This window comes from Podarcis pityusensis (assembly GCF_964106645.2).
Source record: "Podarcis pityusensis genome assembly, chromosome: 16".
Taxonomy (NCBI): domain Eukaryota; kingdom Metazoa; phylum Chordata; class Lepidosauria; order Squamata; family Lacertidae; genus Podarcis; species Podarcis pityusensis.
The window spans coordinates 25,858,690-25,878,681 of record NC_138041.1 but is presented as its reverse complement, the minus strand read 5'-3'; the positions used below and the strand labels follow the sequence as shown (position 1 = coordinate 25,878,681).

General features: G+C 44.4%; 3 protein-coding genes across 3 annotated transcripts; 2 read left to right on the top strand and 1 right to left on the bottom strand.

Moving 5' to 3' along the window:
• Window positions 1-54: 54 nt before the first annotated feature.
• Window positions 55-7,442, top strand: SRSF9 (serine and arginine rich splicing factor 9). Its single transcript, XM_080986489.1, has 4 exons — window positions 55-628; window positions 4,140-4,309; window positions 5,847-6,019; window positions 7,147-7,442. Exons 1-4 carry the CDS (start codon window positions 378-380, stop codon window positions 7,288-7,290), a joined length of 738 nt encoding a protein of 245 aa, XP_080842615.1. The 5' UTR covers window positions 55-377; the 3' UTR covers window positions 7,291-7,442.
• On the bottom strand, window positions 7,400-14,610 carry GATC (glutamyl-tRNA amidotransferase subunit C). The gene is made up of 4 exons (XM_080986554.1): window positions 14,234-14,610; window positions 12,827-12,996; window positions 12,346-12,449; window positions 7,400-11,498 (listed from the first exon to the last, which is right to left on the bottom strand). The coding sequence occupies exons 1-4, from the start codon at window positions 14,339-14,341 to the stop codon at window positions 11,440-11,442; spliced, it is 441 nt and encodes a 146-aa protein (XP_080842680.1). The 5' UTR covers window positions 14,342-14,610; the 3' UTR covers window positions 7,400-11,439.
• Window positions 14,407-19,625, top strand: TRIAP1 (TP53 regulated inhibitor of apoptosis 1). The gene is made up of 2 exons (XM_080986552.1): window positions 14,407-14,617; window positions 18,153-19,625. Exons 1-2 carry the CDS (start codon window positions 14,462-14,464, stop codon window positions 18,234-18,236), a joined length of 240 nt encoding a protein of 79 aa, XP_080842678.1. The 5' UTR covers window positions 14,407-14,461; the 3' UTR covers window positions 18,237-19,625.
• Window positions 19,626-19,992: the final 367 nt, after the last annotated feature.

Below are 19,992 nucleotides of genomic sequence, written 5' to 3'. Positions count from 1 at the left end.
CTGGAGGCACCCTTGGCCGACAAAACCCGAGCATGCGCAGACTGCAGCCGCCGCCGCATGCGCATCCGCTGGCTCTTTCGCGCTCCCCCCTCCCTCCCTCCCTCGGAGTGAGGGTTTGCATAGGAGCCGTTCCTTCCCCCCCACCCCACTTCCCCATCTCTTCTCGGTGGCGCGTCGCCTCTCTCCTCCTCCTCCCCTTTAAGCTGCGGTTTCCCCCCCCCCTCCGCGCTCCTCATTTTTTGTCCTCCGTCACGTTGCTCCTTGCGGCGTGTGAAGGCCTGAGGGGGCGGCGGCCGAGGCCGAATCGCCTGACTGACTTGGCTGGCTGGCTCTAGGCCCCGGAGGCGTTTGCAGCGGCCTGTGAGGGACTCGGAAGGATGTCTGGGGGCTGGGGCCGGGATATGATGGACTACGGAGGCGGCGGGGCCGGCATGTCCGGAGGGGGCGGCCGGGGAGGCGGGAGCGGCGGCGGCGGCGACGGCCGCATCTACGTGGGCAACCTGCCGGCCGACGTGCGCGAGAAGGACCTGGAGGAGCTTTTCTACAAGTACGGCCGCATCCGCGACATCGAGCTGAAGAGCAAGCGCGGGCTCGCCCCCTTCGCCTTCGTCCGCTTCGAGGACCCCCGGTGGGTGACGGGGAGCGGGGCGGGTGGGTTCCCGGGTTCCCTCAGGCGGGAGATGTAGAGAACCCCCCCAATAATCTCTCATATTCGGGAATGGGGGGTTTCCCAAGCATGCCTGGAGGGTGGGGGGAGGAGGATGGGGAGCCCCCCCAACCCCAATTTTTGGCATTTTGTGAATGTGGGGCTCTCCATCTTGCTGGCAGGGTGAGGTGCAAGCCCCGCCTCACCCCCTTCTCCTCCTCCTTCTTTCCCGCCTTTTTTAAATTTATTTTTATTTGGTTCTTTTTGGCACGTCACATGCTGGCTTTCTGCTATAATAATAATAATAATAAAAAAATTTTATTTATACCCCGCCTTCCTCAGCCAAGACCAGGCTCAGGGCGGCTAACAACCAATAATAAAAACAAGTTGATTAAAATACAATTTAAAAGATTAAGATACAACATTAAAATATTAGGATGCAGCCTCTTCACAGGAGGAGAAAGGAAAAAGAAAGAGGGGGAGGGAATCAAACCCACCTGCATCCACCCACCCAGATGGTTTTCAGATTATTATTATTTATATTAATGATATAGGGGGGTTGCTATACAGCATTCGCCCATGCTCCAGAGAGTAGACCCGTTGAAATGGATGAGCCCCAAGATAGTTCGCGTTCATTTCAGCAGGTCTCGAGTACTATTGAGTAGGATTGACATTGGATATGATCTGCGGAAAACTGATAGATGTTTTGTTTTGGAATGGTTTCGGCTACACAAATAAAAATAAACATTGCCTTACAGTGGCACATTATCTTCTTTATGATAATAATTTTTATTAGTTTTCAATTACAATCCAATGAAAGCCTCATAATAACAATACCAATTTATAATACAATTATAATACAACCAATTTGTAATACAACTAATACCAATCATTCAAATACCGAATCACATTGTCATTACCCACCCTTCCCCCTAAGGTTCCAGCAATTGAAACAGTATTAAAAACAGCTTAAAACAACTTAGTTACAAAATTAAGACTGCCCTACAGTCCATTAATTTCAGTGGGTCTGCTATTCTTGAGTAGCACTAAGATGCAACCCATTAAAATTAACAGACATAACTTGTATGGGGTCCATCAGTTTCAGTGGGTCTGCTATTGAGTTTGACAATGGATACAATCCATTAAAATTGATAGGCGTGATTAGCATTGGGTCTATCAGTTTCAATGGACTTTCCCTAAGTAGAACTCAGTTGCCTACAATCCTAAAATAATCTGTATGAAATGTATTATGTTTATTTCCCACCTCACTTCCTTAATGGAAGCCAAGGTGGCATACATTATTATTATTATTACTATTATTATTATTGGGATTTATATACCGCCCTATACACCTGGTAGTGTTTTCTCAGGCAGCCTCCCATCTAAGCAATGAGCAGACCCTGCATTGTATCCAATGCAGCCTACAGCCTTCACCAAACCCCATGTTGTTGGACTAGTTTGTGTAGAGATGGCCAGCTGTCGGAAGGTAACTTGCTGCGTGTCTACTTTTGCATCTGGCACATGAAAAGTTGTTCAGCAGGGTATGTGGCTCTTCATGTGAAAAGGGTTTCTCAGCTCTGGCCTGTATAGATTGGCAGCAGCTCTCCAGGTATTCAGACAGGACATACAGTACTGGATATGTAAAGGATTGAACTAGGGATCCTCTGCGTACAAATCGGGTGTTCTGCCTCTGAGGTATGACCCTTCCTGAACATAGGTGGATCAGATGCACCTAGACCAATATTCTTTGCAAGAATACCAGCCACTAGTTCAGGAGTGGGGAACTGTGGCCCTCCAGATATTGTTGGACTACAACTCCCACCATCCCTGGCTGCTGGGGCTTGCAACTGGGACTGTCCAATAACAAACAGCAGTGGAGGAGCCACAGTTTCCCCACCTCTGCTTCAAACCACACCTTGGGTTCAGTTTATTTATATTCTGCCTTTCAGGATACAAATCTTGCCTAATTCAAGGTGATGTGTTGTTTTTTTAAAAAAATAATTATATTTAAAAACACGCACAGAAACAAGATGGAGGATAAGATGGTGCCTTTTCCCAATTCATAAATGATTATTCGGGGGCGAGGGAGTAGTAAAATGGACTGTGGAATGTCTCATCTGCTGTTAATATTATACAGTCAGAGATCTAGATGATGTAAAGACCACTGCATCTTTAGTAGGTTGCCAGTCTCCTTCCTTCCTTCCTTCCTTCCTTCCTTCCTTCCTTTCTTTCTTGACAAATCCTGGAATGGAGCCTTTATGTTTATGAATTAATTTTTAATTCATTAATTTTTGTACTGCTTTTCAAGAATAAAAATCTTCACAATATGGTTCATATTAAATATAACAACAAAATGCAATATATAATATTTTAAAACATCAATAAATCCTATGGAAAGGGGTGTTTGCTTCATTTTTGCAGAACTGTTGATCATGTATATATTAAATCTGCTTTACAAATATGTACTGTTCTGATTCTGGCAAATTCTTGTTAGTATGTCGTAGTAATTTTCTTCAAATATAGAAGTTTATGCAATGTGTAGCTCAACACCACAGCATATATGTCTGACAGCAGACCATTAATCCTTAATCTGAGGAATGGAGGATTGGGCTGCATCAGAAATTAGTCCAGTTACACAAAAGTCACAACCACGACCCCTTAAGTCGTGTAGTGAAGGGCTTTTTTGGGTTACCACATCAGGGATGAAGATTAACTACAAAAAATATGCTGGCATAAAGAAGCAGGCTGTAGGGGTTTCTAAAGTAGTGTTTGGAACATTGCTAATTGATCTGTAGAAAGTAGTCTGCTGATGGCATTCTTGTTGATCATAAGCATACAGAGAAGCTTCTTCATTTTGTTGTATCTCTTGAAAGTTGCCTTCTTTGCGTAACTGACAATGGCTTTTTGAAACAGCTGGAGCAAAGGTGCCTTGGGCACTAATGTTTTTTAACCTGATTGCCACCTTCTTGATTTTACTCCAGGGAGACTAGCAAGTCAACATAGTAATTGACGTTCGGAAAATAAATAGGAACTCCCTGGTGCTATGATATGCTAACTGTTGTTGTAAGTGTAAGGCATGAATGTTCTGAATTCTTTTTATTGTTTGCAACATTTTGCATCCTGATGGTGAATACTGTGTCCAGTCAGTATGTTTCATCCTGCGACTTTTGTCCAAAGCTAGAAACAACTTTATCGCTCATAAATGTCAAGTGCTAACATCTTCCAGCTTAGAAACTGGGAACCTCTCCACTCTTTCCAGCCTACTATATCTAAATAGTTCTATATTTAAGTTTCAAAAGTACAATAGTTCCTAGGACTGCTCATTTTCCAGAGGGTTAATCTATTGCAATAAACACAGCAAAGTATCTCTGCACCTTAAGGAGCAACAAAATGTGTTAGTCTGTAAGGTGCCAAAAGACTCTTCTCTTGTTTTCATACCTTTCCTGTGCTGTCTGGGCAATGCTAAATTCATGCATATATTATTTGTTCACAGAGATGCAGAAGATGCAGTTTATGGGAGGAATGGCTATGATTATGGTCACTGTCGCCTACGCGTTGAGTTTCCCAAACCTTCCAGAGGACGGGGTGGAGGCTTTGGTGGGGGGCCTCGTGGGAGGAATGGCCCTCCTTCACGGCGTTCCGAATTCCGAGTCCTTGTTTCAGGTATGTTGCCTTCCATACTTCATACTGGCTGGGAGCCATCCTGATGCCATGCCACATGTTTTGTTATATTGGGGAGAAGGAGCACCTTGCTTCCATAATACAGGGTTTCTTCTTTAATAAGAAAACTGTTCCTGTGAAGGAGTTTTTTCAGAGCTGCGAGAGGAGAAGACAGCTTTCTGGTTCAATTAACGGAGGAAGCCTATTTTAATTTGCTTTTGGAGTTCAACTTCGTGAATGAATGGTGAGCAAAAGATAAATCTCATCTCCACCTGTAGGCAGGCATGAACTCAATGGACTTGGAAATGGGCAACTGGGAGGGTGAAGGGAAAGAAGAAGATCCTTGTAGTGTGCAGGGCCAGGAGGACTGGGTCTCATAAAAGCAAATGATTCTCTGAGACAAAAAAATGAGCATTAAAGAGCTGCCTGAGCTGCTGCTGCTGTGCAGTATTTCTGCTTATTATGAGAGAAAATAACCTGAATTAGATCCCTCAGTTAATAACCTTGTGGATCCCTCAGAGGAACCTTGCCATATCTGAAGTAGGTGTCTTGTTTAGTGAGTTGGGAGAGACAGGTGGAAAATACCTCTTACTGGAGAGAAGTGGATGTATTTTGGAGGTTTTGCCATGGCGATCAAATCTCTGGAGAAAACTCAGCACTCCCTGACCAGTTTTATGGAATGGTCCACTTAAAACAAAACTCATTTTTTTAAAAACATGTTTATTCCCATGTACTGCTTAAATAAAGTACAGTGACCTATCTTGGTGCTTCTCTGCATGGTACTGTGGCATCCTGGCTAAAAATGTGATTGCTCCCTGTGAGGAAACTACTGAATTGCAATCTCCTCAGCTTTGCATCAGGACCTGAAAACAAAAGTATTGAACCCCAGAACCACAGAAGCCTGGGAGGGCAGGGAGGATATCTGGAGGAATCTCTTTGACGTTTGGCATGAATGGGAGAACGTGCATTGCTAGAGAGTATTGTGAAGCGTTCTTGAAAACTGCTAGGAGCAGCAGTGTTCTAGTGTCTCCAGAATGCGATGTGGAACAGGGGAGCCACTTACCTTTGCCTTTACTTAATGATCATGCTGATAGTTAAACACAGGTATCCTTGCTTCGCTGCCCAAGGACCCAAATTGGAATCAAAACTCATACTGTTAGAAGGGGACTATCATTCTTGGATGGGAATCTGATCCTGAGTAACTTAAGTCGTATGTGGAGTACAAGCTGCCCAGGCAGAGTTAGGGGTGATGTTAAGTTTACCTTGGACCAACAGGAGGAGGATTCCTTTCAAAGCCCAGAACTCTGAATCCTACCTAGGGGACCACCTTGCTGACAATGAAAGGCTCATCTACTCAGGAATGGAACTTAACTGCTGTTCTTTGGATCCTTAATAAGCAGGAAGTCTGTGGAAGTGGTGGATGGAGTCTCAGACCCACTGGAGGGACCATTCCAGGGTGTGCAGCTTTTTCCGGCCCAGCCTAAGCCGCAAGTGCCATCTCTTTACGTAGTCTCTTATGTTTTGTGTTCTCACTGCTCAGGGCTTCCTCCATCAGGCAGCTGGCAGGACCTGAAGGATCATATGCGTGAAGCTGGTGATGTATGTTATGCAGATGTACAGAAAGATGGAATGGGGGTGGTTGAGTTTCTCCGCAAGGAAGACATGGAATACGCACTGCGTAAACTGGATGACACCAAATTCCGATCTCATGAGGTGGGTCCCTGCCTGTGGGTGAAGAGCATGTGCGTTGTGCCAGTCATGGAGGAACATGCGTTAACGTGTCCTGTTGTGATGCTCTCAAGAGGCTCCGGGGGCACAGTCTAGCAATAGTCTCGGAATTGGTGGCTAATAGTAATCCTTGTAGCATGTTAGGAATCCAGCTTAAAAGAGTGGTCAAGGCCTTGTGAAACCTGCCCCATGATGGCGTGGTGTGAGCCCTGACAGCCAAGGCCAGGTTTTCTGGGGTTCATTCCTAAGTTACATTGAAAAAACTAAGCATTTGGATTTACTTGCCTCTGTCTGCTTCTAGGTAAGTCGAGTTGACTTGCTTTGCCATTCTCCCTTTAACAGACCAAGAGTTGAACAGAGATTGCTAGTGGTTGGCTGTTGAATAAGCTTAGCTCACCTTTGCCTTGGCAGCCAGAGCTTGCATCCACAAACTGCAACGCTTCTCCCCAGAGATGCTGATGAGTAACCATAGTGGTTACAATAGCAGTCATTCCCACCTATGCATGGAACCTCTTCCTATGGTGGTCTCATGATGTCTCTGCCATAAACCAGTTTTTTCCCCCCAGTCTTGGGGCATTGCTACCTCTCTTGCAACCACCTTCTTCCATCTGCTGCAACCACCCCCTCTGTCACAGCTGGAGGCTGCTTGCTGTGGGATTTCCCTTCAGAACCTGAGCTGCTGAGATACAATTAAATTAAGATGAGCTGGTGAGACAGTTCACCAAGGCATCTCCCAACTATGCTGAAGGACTCCACTAGATTACATCTCTTTCCCTCTGGCAGTTAAAAGTTGGAAACTATCGACATCTTCGCCCTTCTTAGTTAGATGAGGACAGAACATGGCTGTGTTTGCCTTACTAATACCTGCACCGTACTAGCTGTTATGTAACACATGCCCTTCGTCTGTAGACCCTCAAGGGCCAGATCAGAGCTGGCCCAAGGCAGCAGCAGTAGATGGACTCCTACTTACGTATATATGGAAAAAAAGCTATCTCCAGCCTCGAGCCACTTGTGCATTGGTTCCTGATCTTCATTTTTGGCATTCATTCATTCATAACGTTGACCACAGGATGTTATGCCAATGTTTGGGTTTTCTCTGTTTTAAATTCCAGGGTGAAACATCCTATATCAGAGTTTGTCCTGAAAGAAGCATCAGCTATGGCTACTCGCGCTCCCGTTCTGGTTCAAGGAGTCGCGATTCTCCATACCAAAGCAGGGGATCGCCACGCTACTCTTCTCCCTTCAGGCCATACTGATTGCACCCAACAGGGACTTCTAAAAATGTGAACTGAGCTCTTTATTTCTGCTCAGAGTTTACATTCCAAAATGGATGGATATAGTCTTTCGTAGGAAGCCTTGTTTCCCCCCCCCCTTTCTTATTCAATAAAATCTTTTTTTATGACTTACAGTTTTTACTAGGGAAGTGTCGGTAATGAAATACTATAAAACATTGCCACTTGAACTTCTTTTGTTTGGAAAATGTACATTGTTTTTGTTTCTCCTTCTGAACGAAGGGATATGAGCTTGAGAACTAGTATTCGTTAATGGTTGTCTGCAGGAAGGTGCTGTAAAGCAGTGGAGCAACCTGTATGGCTCAGCCTGTTGTGTTGTTTTGAAATATACTTAAATGTTTCTGTAACTCATCAGTGGGTGACTGTCTTTTTGTGCAGGTGGGAAGCTGGTGTAAAATACAGCTTTTAAATTCCTTTCTGTTCCTGGGTTTATCAAAGCCTACTGGTCAAACCGGGTATTGTAGTGGGGGAAAAAATCAACAGAATATTTACATTACAGTAATATAATTTAAAAGTTGCTCAGATATAATAATCCTGAGTGCTTTCAGATGGAGAGTGCATTGTGGAATTGGGGTTGCTTACACATATTTTTTTTTGCAGCATCTACACATTGTTTTCATAAAAATGCCAGCCCATACGTGTTCACAAACAATCCGGATAAAAACTGATAAGTGAATATAACCCATTAATCATCCACAGTGACCACTGGAGTGGAAACGTGCTTGCGGCATGTGGGGGGAGTTTGTCACATCTGTTATTCTCTAGTGAATGTTCCCGATTGCCACACCCCTACTTCCGTTTGCTCCTCATCTGAATGTAGCCTAGCTGTTTCATTTCTGGCAGCAAAAATGACATGAGCCTGCCTATTTCCACTGACTGCCACATGCAGTAGGCATGTCTGAAACCATTTCAGCAGAGGACACATGTGGATCTATCTTGGAGACCCAAATTGCAATTGCACACATTGGACTTTTAAATAAAACCAATAGAACTTTATAGCAGAACTCCTCTTATACTTCTCTGTTACATGTCAAGTAAATATCACTCTTGCAAAACACCGGAGTATTAATTAAAATTTTAAAAACTACAATTGTCCCTATGAAAAGCCCACAATCTTCTGTTTTGCCCTTTGTAAAACATAACTAAAGCTGATAACATTTGCTCTCGTGCACTTCCTGGGTTTTCTCTCCCTCCCACCACAAAAAAAGCTACAGAAGTACTTGTGCACCTGCCAGATTAGAAAAATTGGGGAGATGGGTGGAACAGAAAAATACAGCACAGGTGCATTCAGTCAAGCTCCAGTATGGATGATGGAATAGCAGTGACTGTCCACAACTGGAAGAACAGACCTCGTAGTACTTCACATGCCAAATGCACATGACATAAATTGGTTATGAAGTCCCAGTTTTAAGGGCCTTTTCTAGAGGCCTCTGTAACTTCATGACCCCCAGTACGTTTCTGAGCACAAGGTGATGATCTACAAAGCCCTAAACAGCCTTGGCTCCATACGCCCTATCGTCCAGCTCCAAGGACCTTCTGGCAATTCCCTCACTGAGGAGCAAAGTTACAGGGAATTGGGTAGAGGGCCTTCTCAGCAGTGGTGCCCTCCCTGTGGAACACCCTCCCATCAGATGTTGAGATAAAGAACAACACAGCTTTTAGAAGACTTCTAAAGGCAACTCTATTGGGAAGTTTTTAATGTGTGATGTTTTACTATGTTTTTATATGTGTTGCAAGCCGCCCAGAGTGGCTGGGGAAACCAGATGGGCAGGGTATAAAGAATAAAATTATTATGAGGCAACATCAAAGAAAGATAACAGGCAAGGCAGCAGAATTAGTGAAGGGGCTGCTGGAATAGGAAGCACAGCACCAGAGCACAACTAATGGGATAGGTTCCTTCTCTGGCCAAAGACTTGACAAACACAGAGGGGTATTTCCTGTGCATCTAGCCAACTACTAAATCTGCCCAATTATTATTAATTTCATTTCTATACCACCCAATACCCGAAGGTCTCAGGGCAGTTCACATGAAATCTAAAATACATACAAAATACATAAAATCAAAATGCAGTGCAAGCATTTGCTCCTTTGAGAGGAAGGGTGGAATATAAATTCAGTTAATAAAGCTGTATTAAAGCCCCATTGCTACTTGACTTGTAAACCTTTGAAATTAATGTTTTGTAGTAGTTGACATGTAAAACAAGAGATGTTCCATTTCATACCTATGAAGTTGTATTTGCCTCAAGCCTAGAGGGTCTTCCTGGCAAAGACACTATTGCATGCTTAGAGGCTGACTTTTCTATCTTGCCTGCAACCACAGAGAAAGCATTCTCCGATTATGTGATAGTTTATTTAAGTGCTGGCCTGGATAATATTTGTTAAGCCTTGTAACAGCTGTAAAGAAGGCCTAACCTCAGGTTTGGAGCTAAGTTAAACTATTAAGTGTGCTGTATCATGTTAAGGCTGCAATCCAATCCATGCATACAATAGAGTTGTGCTACCGGTGTCCATGGGATGCGGGTGGCGCTGTGGGTTAAACCACAGAACCTAGGACTTGCCGATCAGAAGGTTGGTGGTTCGAATCCCCGCGACGGGGTGAGCTCCCGTTGCTCGGTCCCAGCTCCTGCCTACCTAGCAGTTTGAAAGCACGTCAAAGTGCAAGTAGATAAATAGGTACTGCTCTGGTCGGAAGGTAACCGGCGTTTCTGTTCGCTGCTTTGGTTCACCAGAAGTGGCTTAGTCATGCTGGCCACACGACCCGGAAGCTGTACGGCGGCTCCCTCGGCCAATAAAGTGAGATGAGCGCCGCAACCCCAGAGTCGGTCATGACTAGACCAAATGGTCAGGGGTCCCTTTACCTTTACCGGTGTCCATGGGATTTCTATATAAATAAAAGGTCAGACTGCATATGTTATACATAAACAGGTCAAAATGATGAGGAAATGCACTTCAGATCAGCAAATTATTTATTACATACAGCTCAACAGTATCTTGAAAACTAGTTTCCTTTTCTGAAGCAGAAATTCATATGCCAATATGAAAATGACAAATACTGCATAGTTGAGGATAATGTGCTTCAGTGCCTTTTGATTCCCCTTCTGAGCCAAATATTACTAGTCTGCTCTCATAGGTTTTGTAAGTACCCAACCATGAGCCCATCTCATAAATTAACTCTACAGCAACATTCTGTTAGAATAGTATCACAACTACCACTGAGCAACATGCTTGTTCCAAAGGTCTGCCATATGTTTCCAGGAAAACATATATCCTATTGTCTACTGTTGCCTGTTGTCTACTTCTCACAAGTTTTTATGTGTATGGCTTTTTAAAATAGTGATTCCTTTATGCGTATAACTATCTGTTGATACAACTTGTTCCCTGAATCTATGGTACCATTAAATATCACACCTATACTTCTCCCACGTTTTGAGAGGTGTGAGCTAACCCATAATCTCTCTCGGGCTGGATAGGAAGAAACTGCCAGAAGTCTGTGTCTCCCCTCTTTCATCTCGTATCATTCAGCGCATCACAGACAACCACTCCATCCTTGGGCACCTTTGACAGCTGGATAGCCTTGGGATTCTGCTCCCCCAAATATGTCAGTCTGCTTATCCAGACACAGAACACTGGACAATGACACATCAGTCCTTGCTGTGATCACTCTCCTTTCAATATACAGAGCTCAGAAATCTGCTACATTCTGCTATCTGGTTTCTCGATCATTTTTCTAAAACCATTTCCCCTTTAGATGTAGAAAGTTTGGTTTTGGGTGTTTTGTTTTTGAACAGGCGAAAGGGTTATGGTTGTGAAAATCTTTTGGCCATAACTAAAAATGGTGTTGGGTACATCCGAAGCCAATTGAAATAAGCAGGTTTAAGGACACTTAACTCTGGGTTGGATTGTTGCCCTCATTGTTGGATTGTATACACAATTTAAAAATGCCCGAGTCAATAATAACTTAGGCCTAAGCAGTACAGAAACAGCAGTCATTTCAGAGAGAAAGGTCAAGTTGCACAAGGGATGTGGTGAAGGTTTATCCTGCATGCAGCTTCATGGAGTAGATGCTGGCTGCTGAAGAAGTTGTGGCATCTATTGTGGCATCTGATGTAGAGCCTAGGACTCTTCTTTCCACGGAAAACTTCTGTTTTCAAGCTCTGGTAAAGGGATGTTGCCTAACACAAAGAATAAAATTGGCTGGAATTAAGTGCTTGTTAGTATAGGTTTGCTTAGACAGCGTAAGCCATTCTCTCTTACACCCAGAGTAAATATTTGTACCATCTAATACATAGTAAAACTAGCAGTGGTATAAAACATGTATGCCTCAGTTACTGATGGTTAAGCAAAATGGGCTGACTAATGCTTCTTTAGGGGTTATCGGAGCAACTCTGTTTCTTGGTAATTCCACAATTAGGTGTGTACGGTATGCATGCCTGGGGTGGTGGTGGTGGAGACAAAACAATAAGATACTGCATGCAGAGTTCTGCTTCTTGGGAATCTCAGCTTTAAAATCTAGTCCTTGTGTTGGCTACCCTGCACAGTTGCTTATCCAAATCAAGTACAGTGGTACCTCGGGTTAAGAACTTAATTTGTTCTGGAGGTCCATTCTTAACCTGAGGTACCACTTTAGCTAATGGGGCCTCCTTCTGCTGCCGCACCACCACCACACAATTTCTGTTCTCATCCTGAAGCAAAGTTCTTAACCCGAGGTACTATTTCTGGGTTAGCGGAGTCTGTAACCTGAGGTACCACTGTACTAGCAAAATTACTGCACAGGACATCAAAAGCTGTGCAAACTCAACTGTTTATTTGCATAATTCAGGGTTGCTTGGAGGACCCCACCTTAAAAGACAGACTTGCTCTTAATCTCTCTTGTACATTAGCTGAATTGGAGATTGTCATTATTTAACTGAAGTTAGTTAGGAGGTGATTGTTAATAAACTCTGTCTAACACATGCTCTTAATCTAGAAATGCCAAAACTACAGCAAAGCCTTGACTGCATATCTGATGCAAGATAATACCTGGTGGAGCTACAAAATAGTCTTCAATGGTCTCCTTGGCTTTCTCCAGTAGCTCCTCTGCACAGTTGCCTTCTGTGACTTCATCTTCCCTGAGGTACAGATATCTGAGGAGAACAAGTAATTATTCAACATTGTGGAGGTAGTCGGGATAAATACAGAATTGAAGCAGTTTACCACAATGCTTGTCACCTAAGGATCAGGTTACACTACCTGACCTCCCCCAAGGATTCAAGTGTTATTCTTTACTTCAAAAGCAATCAACATGATTTGTGACAACAAGCCTTATGGGCTATCTTCTACACATGCTTTCTCTGATGTTTATTTACTCTCTGGTTATGATGATGAGTAATAAGTGTTCACAGACTCTTACAAAAACAGCCCAGGAATATCCTGTACCAATTTCAGAAGAATTCAAGACTTTCCCTGCTGGACCAATAGGGAAAATTTTAACAGCTGATATGCAAGTGATCCTGATACTTACCTGTCTTCCAGTACTGAATCCATCGGCTCTACTCCATCTGTATTAACTGCATGGAGTTTTTCAGCAAATTCAATGGCTTTTTCCAAACGCTCCACACCTTCCTGATTGCGGAAATCGACAAGTGCCAGGCGCTCCAGGTGATCAAGCAATTCCAAAGTTACTTTTTTATTCTGGAAGAGGAAAAGTAATGCAATTAGATCCTGCAAAGAGGTCCTCAGTAAATGATAACATAAAGCAACTTGTACAGAATCACATCTGTTTCTTTCTGAAAATCCATTTTTTTCTTTAAAAATAACATTTGGAAGGAAATTTGTATTGCAGTTTCTCTTGGCTTTATATACTTGTTGCTCTTTCTGTTGCTTCCAAGTACTTATACATGTTTGGAACTCCAGTATCGATTGCATAAACTTGTTAAAACCCACACAGCTGAAATACTTAAACAAGCCAAACTTTCCTGAATTCAGTAATAATTGGAACAGAGGACAGCATTTAACTTATATAAACAGTGAATATCAGAGAACATAAATCCTACTGGAAAGAAAGTAAGGGTGCATTCCAACCATGCACAAGCCATAGGTTATGATGTATACACACCCCCTCCACCCAGGTTCTGCTGACAGCAAAAACTGCTAGGTTTTTAGCAGGGGCAATTAGAATAAGATCTATTATTTGATTATTGATGTAATACAAAATGTATTTTGTATAGTTAAGTTTTTACCTCTATCTTCAGTACATTTTATTTTATTGCTGTGGCTAATGTCTGATGCTGATTCTTCTGATCTGATCCTCCATCCAGGTAAGGAAGAGGCATGATCACAGTTCAGTGGCATATTCCAGCCAGAAAAGGCACTCAAGCAGAGCTTGTGAGAGGCATGACATGGGCAGAATCTTGTGGACCTGGTAGATCCAGAAGCCCGCAATTGGCCCCAGGGCCTGAGGTATTCCACCCTGTGATGTACATGGAACATAGGAAGCGGCTTCACACACCCTTGGTCTGTCTAGCTCAGTATTGCTTACACTGTCAGGCAATGACTCTCCAGGGTTTCAGACAAGGAGACTCACCCAGCCCTAACTGGAGATGCCATTGGTGGTTGAACTATCCTGCATGCAATGCAGCTGCTATAGTCACTGAACCATGGCTGCATGATAATTATATAATAGGAAGAACCTTGTAAATCACCTTGAGCTCCTTGGAGGAAAGGTGGCCAACAAATGCAATTAATGCATCACTGTCATCACTACAATTTGAGAACCCTTAGGCTAGATGTCCAAGAGCCCACCAGTGACTGCTGTTTTTTGTTTTTGTTTAAAAGACCTCTACACATGCTCAGAAGCACTCCCTCCTGACTGTCACCTCGTATTTCTGGGGACAAGCTCTGCTTCGGCGCCGCCGGGCCTTTTACTCACCCGGGGAGCCCCTGCTTCCCTAGGCGGCGCGGGGAGACCCCCTTCAGGAACGCCAGCCTGAGAGCAAAACCCCGCGCGGAAGACACGGGCGAGCCGCCGAGCCCACATGCCTTCCTCTGGTCCGGCGCTCCGGAAGCGCGTTGGCACGTAACCCCGCTTCCGTGCGCCAAAGGCGGAAGTCGCGCTTACTTCCGGGTTCGCGCTTGGAGGGTCGGTGCTGCGGTCGCCATGAACAGCGTCGGCGAGGCCTGCACGGAGATGAAGCGGGAGTACGACCAGTGCTTCAACCGCTGGTTCGCCGAGAAGTTCCTGAAGGGCGAGGGCGGCGACGGCAGCGGAGACCCCTGCGCCCAACTCTTCAAGCGCTACCAGCTCTGCGTCCAGGCAAGAGAGGGCGCCTCTGAGCACATGCAGAGGTCGGGGCGGCGGGGCTTGCGCTTCAGGCTTCCGCACCTCGCGTTTAAAGCGCTGTTTCTTGCCTCTCTGTCTCGCTTTATTTCCTCTAAGGAGCTGGAACATAGTCGCCTCCCCCCAATCTCATTTAATCCTCTGGGTGAGGTTGCGAGGCTGGGACTTCCTCAGGGTCACCCAAGTAAGCTCGATGGTCCAGTCCAGCCATAGCTGTCGACTTTTCCCTTTTCTTGCGAGGAATCCTATTCGGAATAAGGAAATTTCCCTTAAAAAAAGCGAAAAGTTGTCAGCTATGAGTCCAGCACTCTTGAACATAACGCCTAGCCAGCTCTCAAAACACATATCTGAACCGCTTAAAAGCTACAATAACACTGTGATGGTCACAGCTCAGAACTCTAGAAACCTCAGTATGTTCAGGGTGCTTGCGGGCTGTTAGGAGATGCTTCTGCTTGCCTCATGTAGCTGCCATTCCCAGAGTCCCCTGTGATGGTGAAGCCATTCTGGGAATTGTCGTTCCAGAAAGGGAATTCGGTGGTCTCTTAACAAATCTGAGAGTCAGCGTGGTTTAGTGGTTAGCAAATCAGACTACCAGGACCTGGGAGAACAAGGTTCAAATCCCCATTGGGTCAGGAAGGTCATTGGATGTACCTTGAGGCCAGTCACTCCCTCTCAGCCTAACCGATCTCATAGGGTTGTTGTGTGGATCAAATGAGGAAGGGGAGAATTCTGCGCACCACTTTGAGCTCCTTCGAGAAATAGGTGGGGTAGAAATGCAAATTTTAAAATAAAAAACCCAGCACCCTTGACAAACTACAGTTCCCAAGATTCTTTGGGGGAAGTCATGGTCCTTTAAAGTGGTATGATACTTCTTTAAATGCAAGATGTGGCTCTCATCTCTGTTAGGGGACCTCAGGCAGGGTGTGCTTGGTGGTGGTCAGTGGGGGAGGGCATGCAGGTCTTCCTTTAAGTGAAGTCAGACAAGATACTGCCCATATTTTTCTGTGTATAAGATGCCCCCATGTATAAGACACACCTAACTTTTTCGTTAAAAAACCTAATCTTATACACGGAAAAATACGGTACTTTGCATGGGTTGCAGAGAGAGAAAATGGGGAGCATGTGTTTACGAACAGAAAAATACTTGCTTTTGCACTGTAGAAAAAATGTGGTAGTAGTTTGAGTAGTCTCCAGATGTTTTGGACTACAGCCACACCAATTGCAGCTGGTGGGAGTTGTCCCGAACATCTGGAAGGTGACAGATTGTCAAAGACTGCACTATGGACTGTTGTCTCGTGCTGATGGGAGTTGTGGTCCAGGACTTCTGGAGGCTACCGGGTTGGCCAAGCCTGGTCTATTTTTTACGAGTTCCACATTCTGTGGTATATGATTCTAATCTTTTTTTCCCTGTGTCTTAATACAATTTTTTTCTATTGAGACAATTAAGTAAAGTGACTGGGGCTTATGAGAATTGTAGTCCAAAACATCTGGAGGGCACTAGAGTAGCGCAATCTAGGTTGGACTAGGGCTGGGTTGATCCAAGTTCAAAATTCCCTATTTGGTCATTAAGCTCCTTGGGCCAGTTGCTACCTCTCACCCTCAGGATTATTGTGGGGGAATGGGCGAGGAGGAGAGTTGGGTACACTGCTTTGTGATCCTTAGAGGAAGGGTTGAGTAAAGGGCAACATATTCACCAGGTCTCAAAATCAGTCCCTGGAACTTCTAGTGAGCGGCTCAGGCTGCAATAATTGTACACTTACCCCCTCCCCCAGACCCTAATAGAACAACTGGTTGGTGGAGGCAGAACTGATCAACATGCATACATCACACAAAACTCTGGAAGTCACAATCATAGAATTGTAGAGTTGGAAGGAACCCCGAGGGTCATCTACTCCAACCCCCTGCAGTGTAGGAGTCACAAGTCTCTGCCCACACAATCTGGGTAGCATAGTTTATGACAGGGGTGGCAGCCTATGTTTTTTTGGCAGGGAAAGAAGTTGAACTATAGGAGAACAACTTTTGTTTTTTCTCCGAGTGCCATTTTGTGTTTTGCTTTTACACAAGCAATAATGTAATAGGTAATCCACGCAATAACATGTTTGTGTGGGTGTCTTGCAAGGGAACGAGAAAGTTATAGTCATTACAGCAATTGCTATAATAGTATATGTCCTCACTTTAATGCTGTTTGTGTAGTTGTTGCTGTTTATACAGTGCTATTACCATATTTTTGCTTTTAATGTTCTATGGATGGATCCCTGACCTCGGGAAGCTTACAATCCAGCATAGACAATAGCCAGGCATGAGGAATGCGTTTGCAAATACTTTGCAAATTTCTTTATATTCCACTTTTCTTCCTCCATGTCTCCCACGGTGGTGCACATTTAGGTGCTAGACATTCTCTCCTCCAGGCACTGATCAGACCCAGACCTGCATGTGCCCTCAGAATGTATCCGGGGACATTTTAGGAATGTGTACACAATTTTAGGAAGGAGCTTCAGACATAGGGAACAATTTTGCCTCTACCCCCAAATTTTGCAATTCTCTCTGTACAAATAGGGAAACCACTGTCCTAAGCATAATACGGAATTTGGGGGCTTTATCAGATGTAGTTCTAAGTTAAGGTAACTTATAAGTATACTAGTTTCACTGGTGAAATGTTTTGCAGCAGTGGATCACTGTTGAACTTGAGAATGCAAAATTACCGTATTTTTCACCCCATAGGGCGCACCGGCCCATAGGGCGCACCTAGTTTTTTTGGGGGGGAAATAAAGAAAGAAATTTTTATTTCCCCCCAGGCACGGGGCTGGGGAAGCCCGAGCTTCCCCAGCCCCCAGAACAGGCTGCTATCCGCAGGGATGCAGGCAGCTCTCCGCAAGCCATGGGAGCCTGGCGCGAAGTCGCGCCGGGCTCCCACGGCTTCTGCAGAGCTGCACGAAGCCTGGGGCACGCTGAGCTCAGTGCGCCTCAGGCTTCGGGATGCAGGCAGCTCTGCGCAAGCCATGGGAGCCCAGCGCAAAGTTGTGCCAGGCTCCCATGGCTTGCGCAGAGCTGCGCGAAGCCTGGGGCGCGCTGAGCTCAGCGCGCCCCAGGCTTCGGGACGCAGGCAGCTCTCCGCAAGCCTAGGGAGCCTAGCGGGAACTCCCGCGGGCTCCCAAGGCTTGCGGATAGCTTCCCAAAGCCTGGAGAGCGAGAGGGATCGGTGCGCACCGACACCTCTTGCTCTCCAGGCTTCAGCAAAAGGCTGCATTCGCCCCTTCATTTTTGGAGGAGAAAAAGTGCGTCCTATAGGGTGAAAAATACGGTAGGTGGTTGGTAATGTGTCTGCCATGCAACAAGTTTCGGCTAGCACAGCTGTTGCTCTGGATTTCTGTTGTGGAGCATTAATTCTCACCCTTGCACTAGTGGGCAGAGAATGCTGAATTCAGCGCTTTGTGTGTTTTTTTATAATTTGGTTACTTTTTAGACCATATTTGTAAATATTAAAATATGCTTGCCTTTTTGCTTCTTCCAGAAAGCTATTAAGGAGAAAGACATCCCCATTGAAGGACTGGAATTCATGGGCCCCAGCAAAGGGAAGTCGGAAAACTCTTCTTGACCATGATGGTCACAGAAAAAAATATTCTGAACCCACACCGGCATGCTAAATCTAGTTGGCTGCTGGACAAGGACTCTAGCTATGTTGTCCATGGGGATGGAGAAATTCAAGGACTGTTCAGCCCATGAGCAGTAACATCTGCCTCATTAATCTAGTAGCAAGCTTTATATCTACTGACGTATTGTGGGTTTTATCATGTGCAGAGTGGGATTCTCCCAATTTACAACTGAATGTATTTCTAACAAAGGAGTTGGGAAGAAATTCATGCCTGGTTTTTGATCAACCAGTTGTTTTTATTTATGTAAATCTTAACTGCAACTGTTAAAATGAATGTCAGGGTCAATCTCATACATTAATCAATGTGTTCTGTTGGGATTTTACTTTCTGTTTGTCAATTCCACTTCTAGTGGTAGCAGAGAATTCCACTTGGGCTGTAAGTTAACCTAACGTTAAAGGATACCATATTCAGTGAAATACTGCTGGAGAAATACTGTGCCTCTGAGGAAGTTGGCCTCGTTCTGTGTCTGTTTGTTCAGCTATTCCAAGAAGCCCAGGCCAGATGTAGAAGTTTAAAGGGTACAATGCTTTCTATTTACCAAAGGGAGGAAAGGTTTCAACTTCAGCACAGTGTTGTTGGGATTGACCTCAAAAACTTGAAATCTGTCTACAGCATAAGATGGATGTGTAAAAGGTGGGTCTCCATTTCACTTGGCCAAAGTCAGGTTATTAAAATGAGCCAGCATTGTTTTAACTTGTTGCCTGATTTATAAACCTGTAGGAGGAAATCTAGAATTGAAACAAGTTCGTAGCTGATATCAACAAGCATCTAGTGTCATACAATCTTACCATAGTAGCTAAAATGCATCGGTGTTCGTTCAGAGGCAGCTGGATCGAAACTCCTCAAAACCAGGAAACGGACAGCTCTGTATGTGAAGCTTTTTTAAGTTTGTTATGTGAGAGGCTGGCCTGACACCCATCTCTTACAACCTTGACAAGTCTAGTTTCTTAAGCAAAAGGATTTCAGTATAACATTAATAAGAAGTGTAGACACCCCCCCCCCCACATGCACATTGTTAATGGACTTTAGGGGCATAGCAAATGGGCTTCTCAACCCCATCTATTAAATCTGCATTTATTTTAATTTTTCCTAAACCAGCAGCATTTTTAAAAAGAAAAAAGCAGTTTGTTTCATATTAAAAGGACTGAATTCAATAGTTGGGTCACCTGCACAACCCCACAGAGAATTCTACAACCAACTTCTTGCAGCCCTGTTGTCAGTTGTTGGAAATGTTCTTGCAACAGAAAGTGCCTTCTGATATGATGAATCAGCTGTATGCATTCTGCTGTGTGCAATAACAATTAAACAAAAATAAAAAAAATAAAACTGTAGTGGCCTTTTACTTTGTGTAGCACTGCTTCGGAGTATCATAGGTGGACAGCTTACACCACTGGTGCTCTTCCCTGAACTAGGGAAGATACTTGCTGTATAAGTAGCTAAGACACCAGCTGTGAATGTCAGAGCTCAAGTCTTGCCTGCCTCTGCCATCCATTCAGTTCAATGGCCTCAGACAAATCTCCACCTCAGTCAACGCAGCTGCAACAGAGCTACTGGTCTGTCTTAATAGGTATGTATATAGAGCACTATGTAAAATTCCAATAATTACCAATTCATTTAGTCAAATAATCTTTTAAGTATGTAGCCCTCCTCAGTATTGGAGGTTGTGATTAGTGCATAAACCCACCATTAGGAGAACCA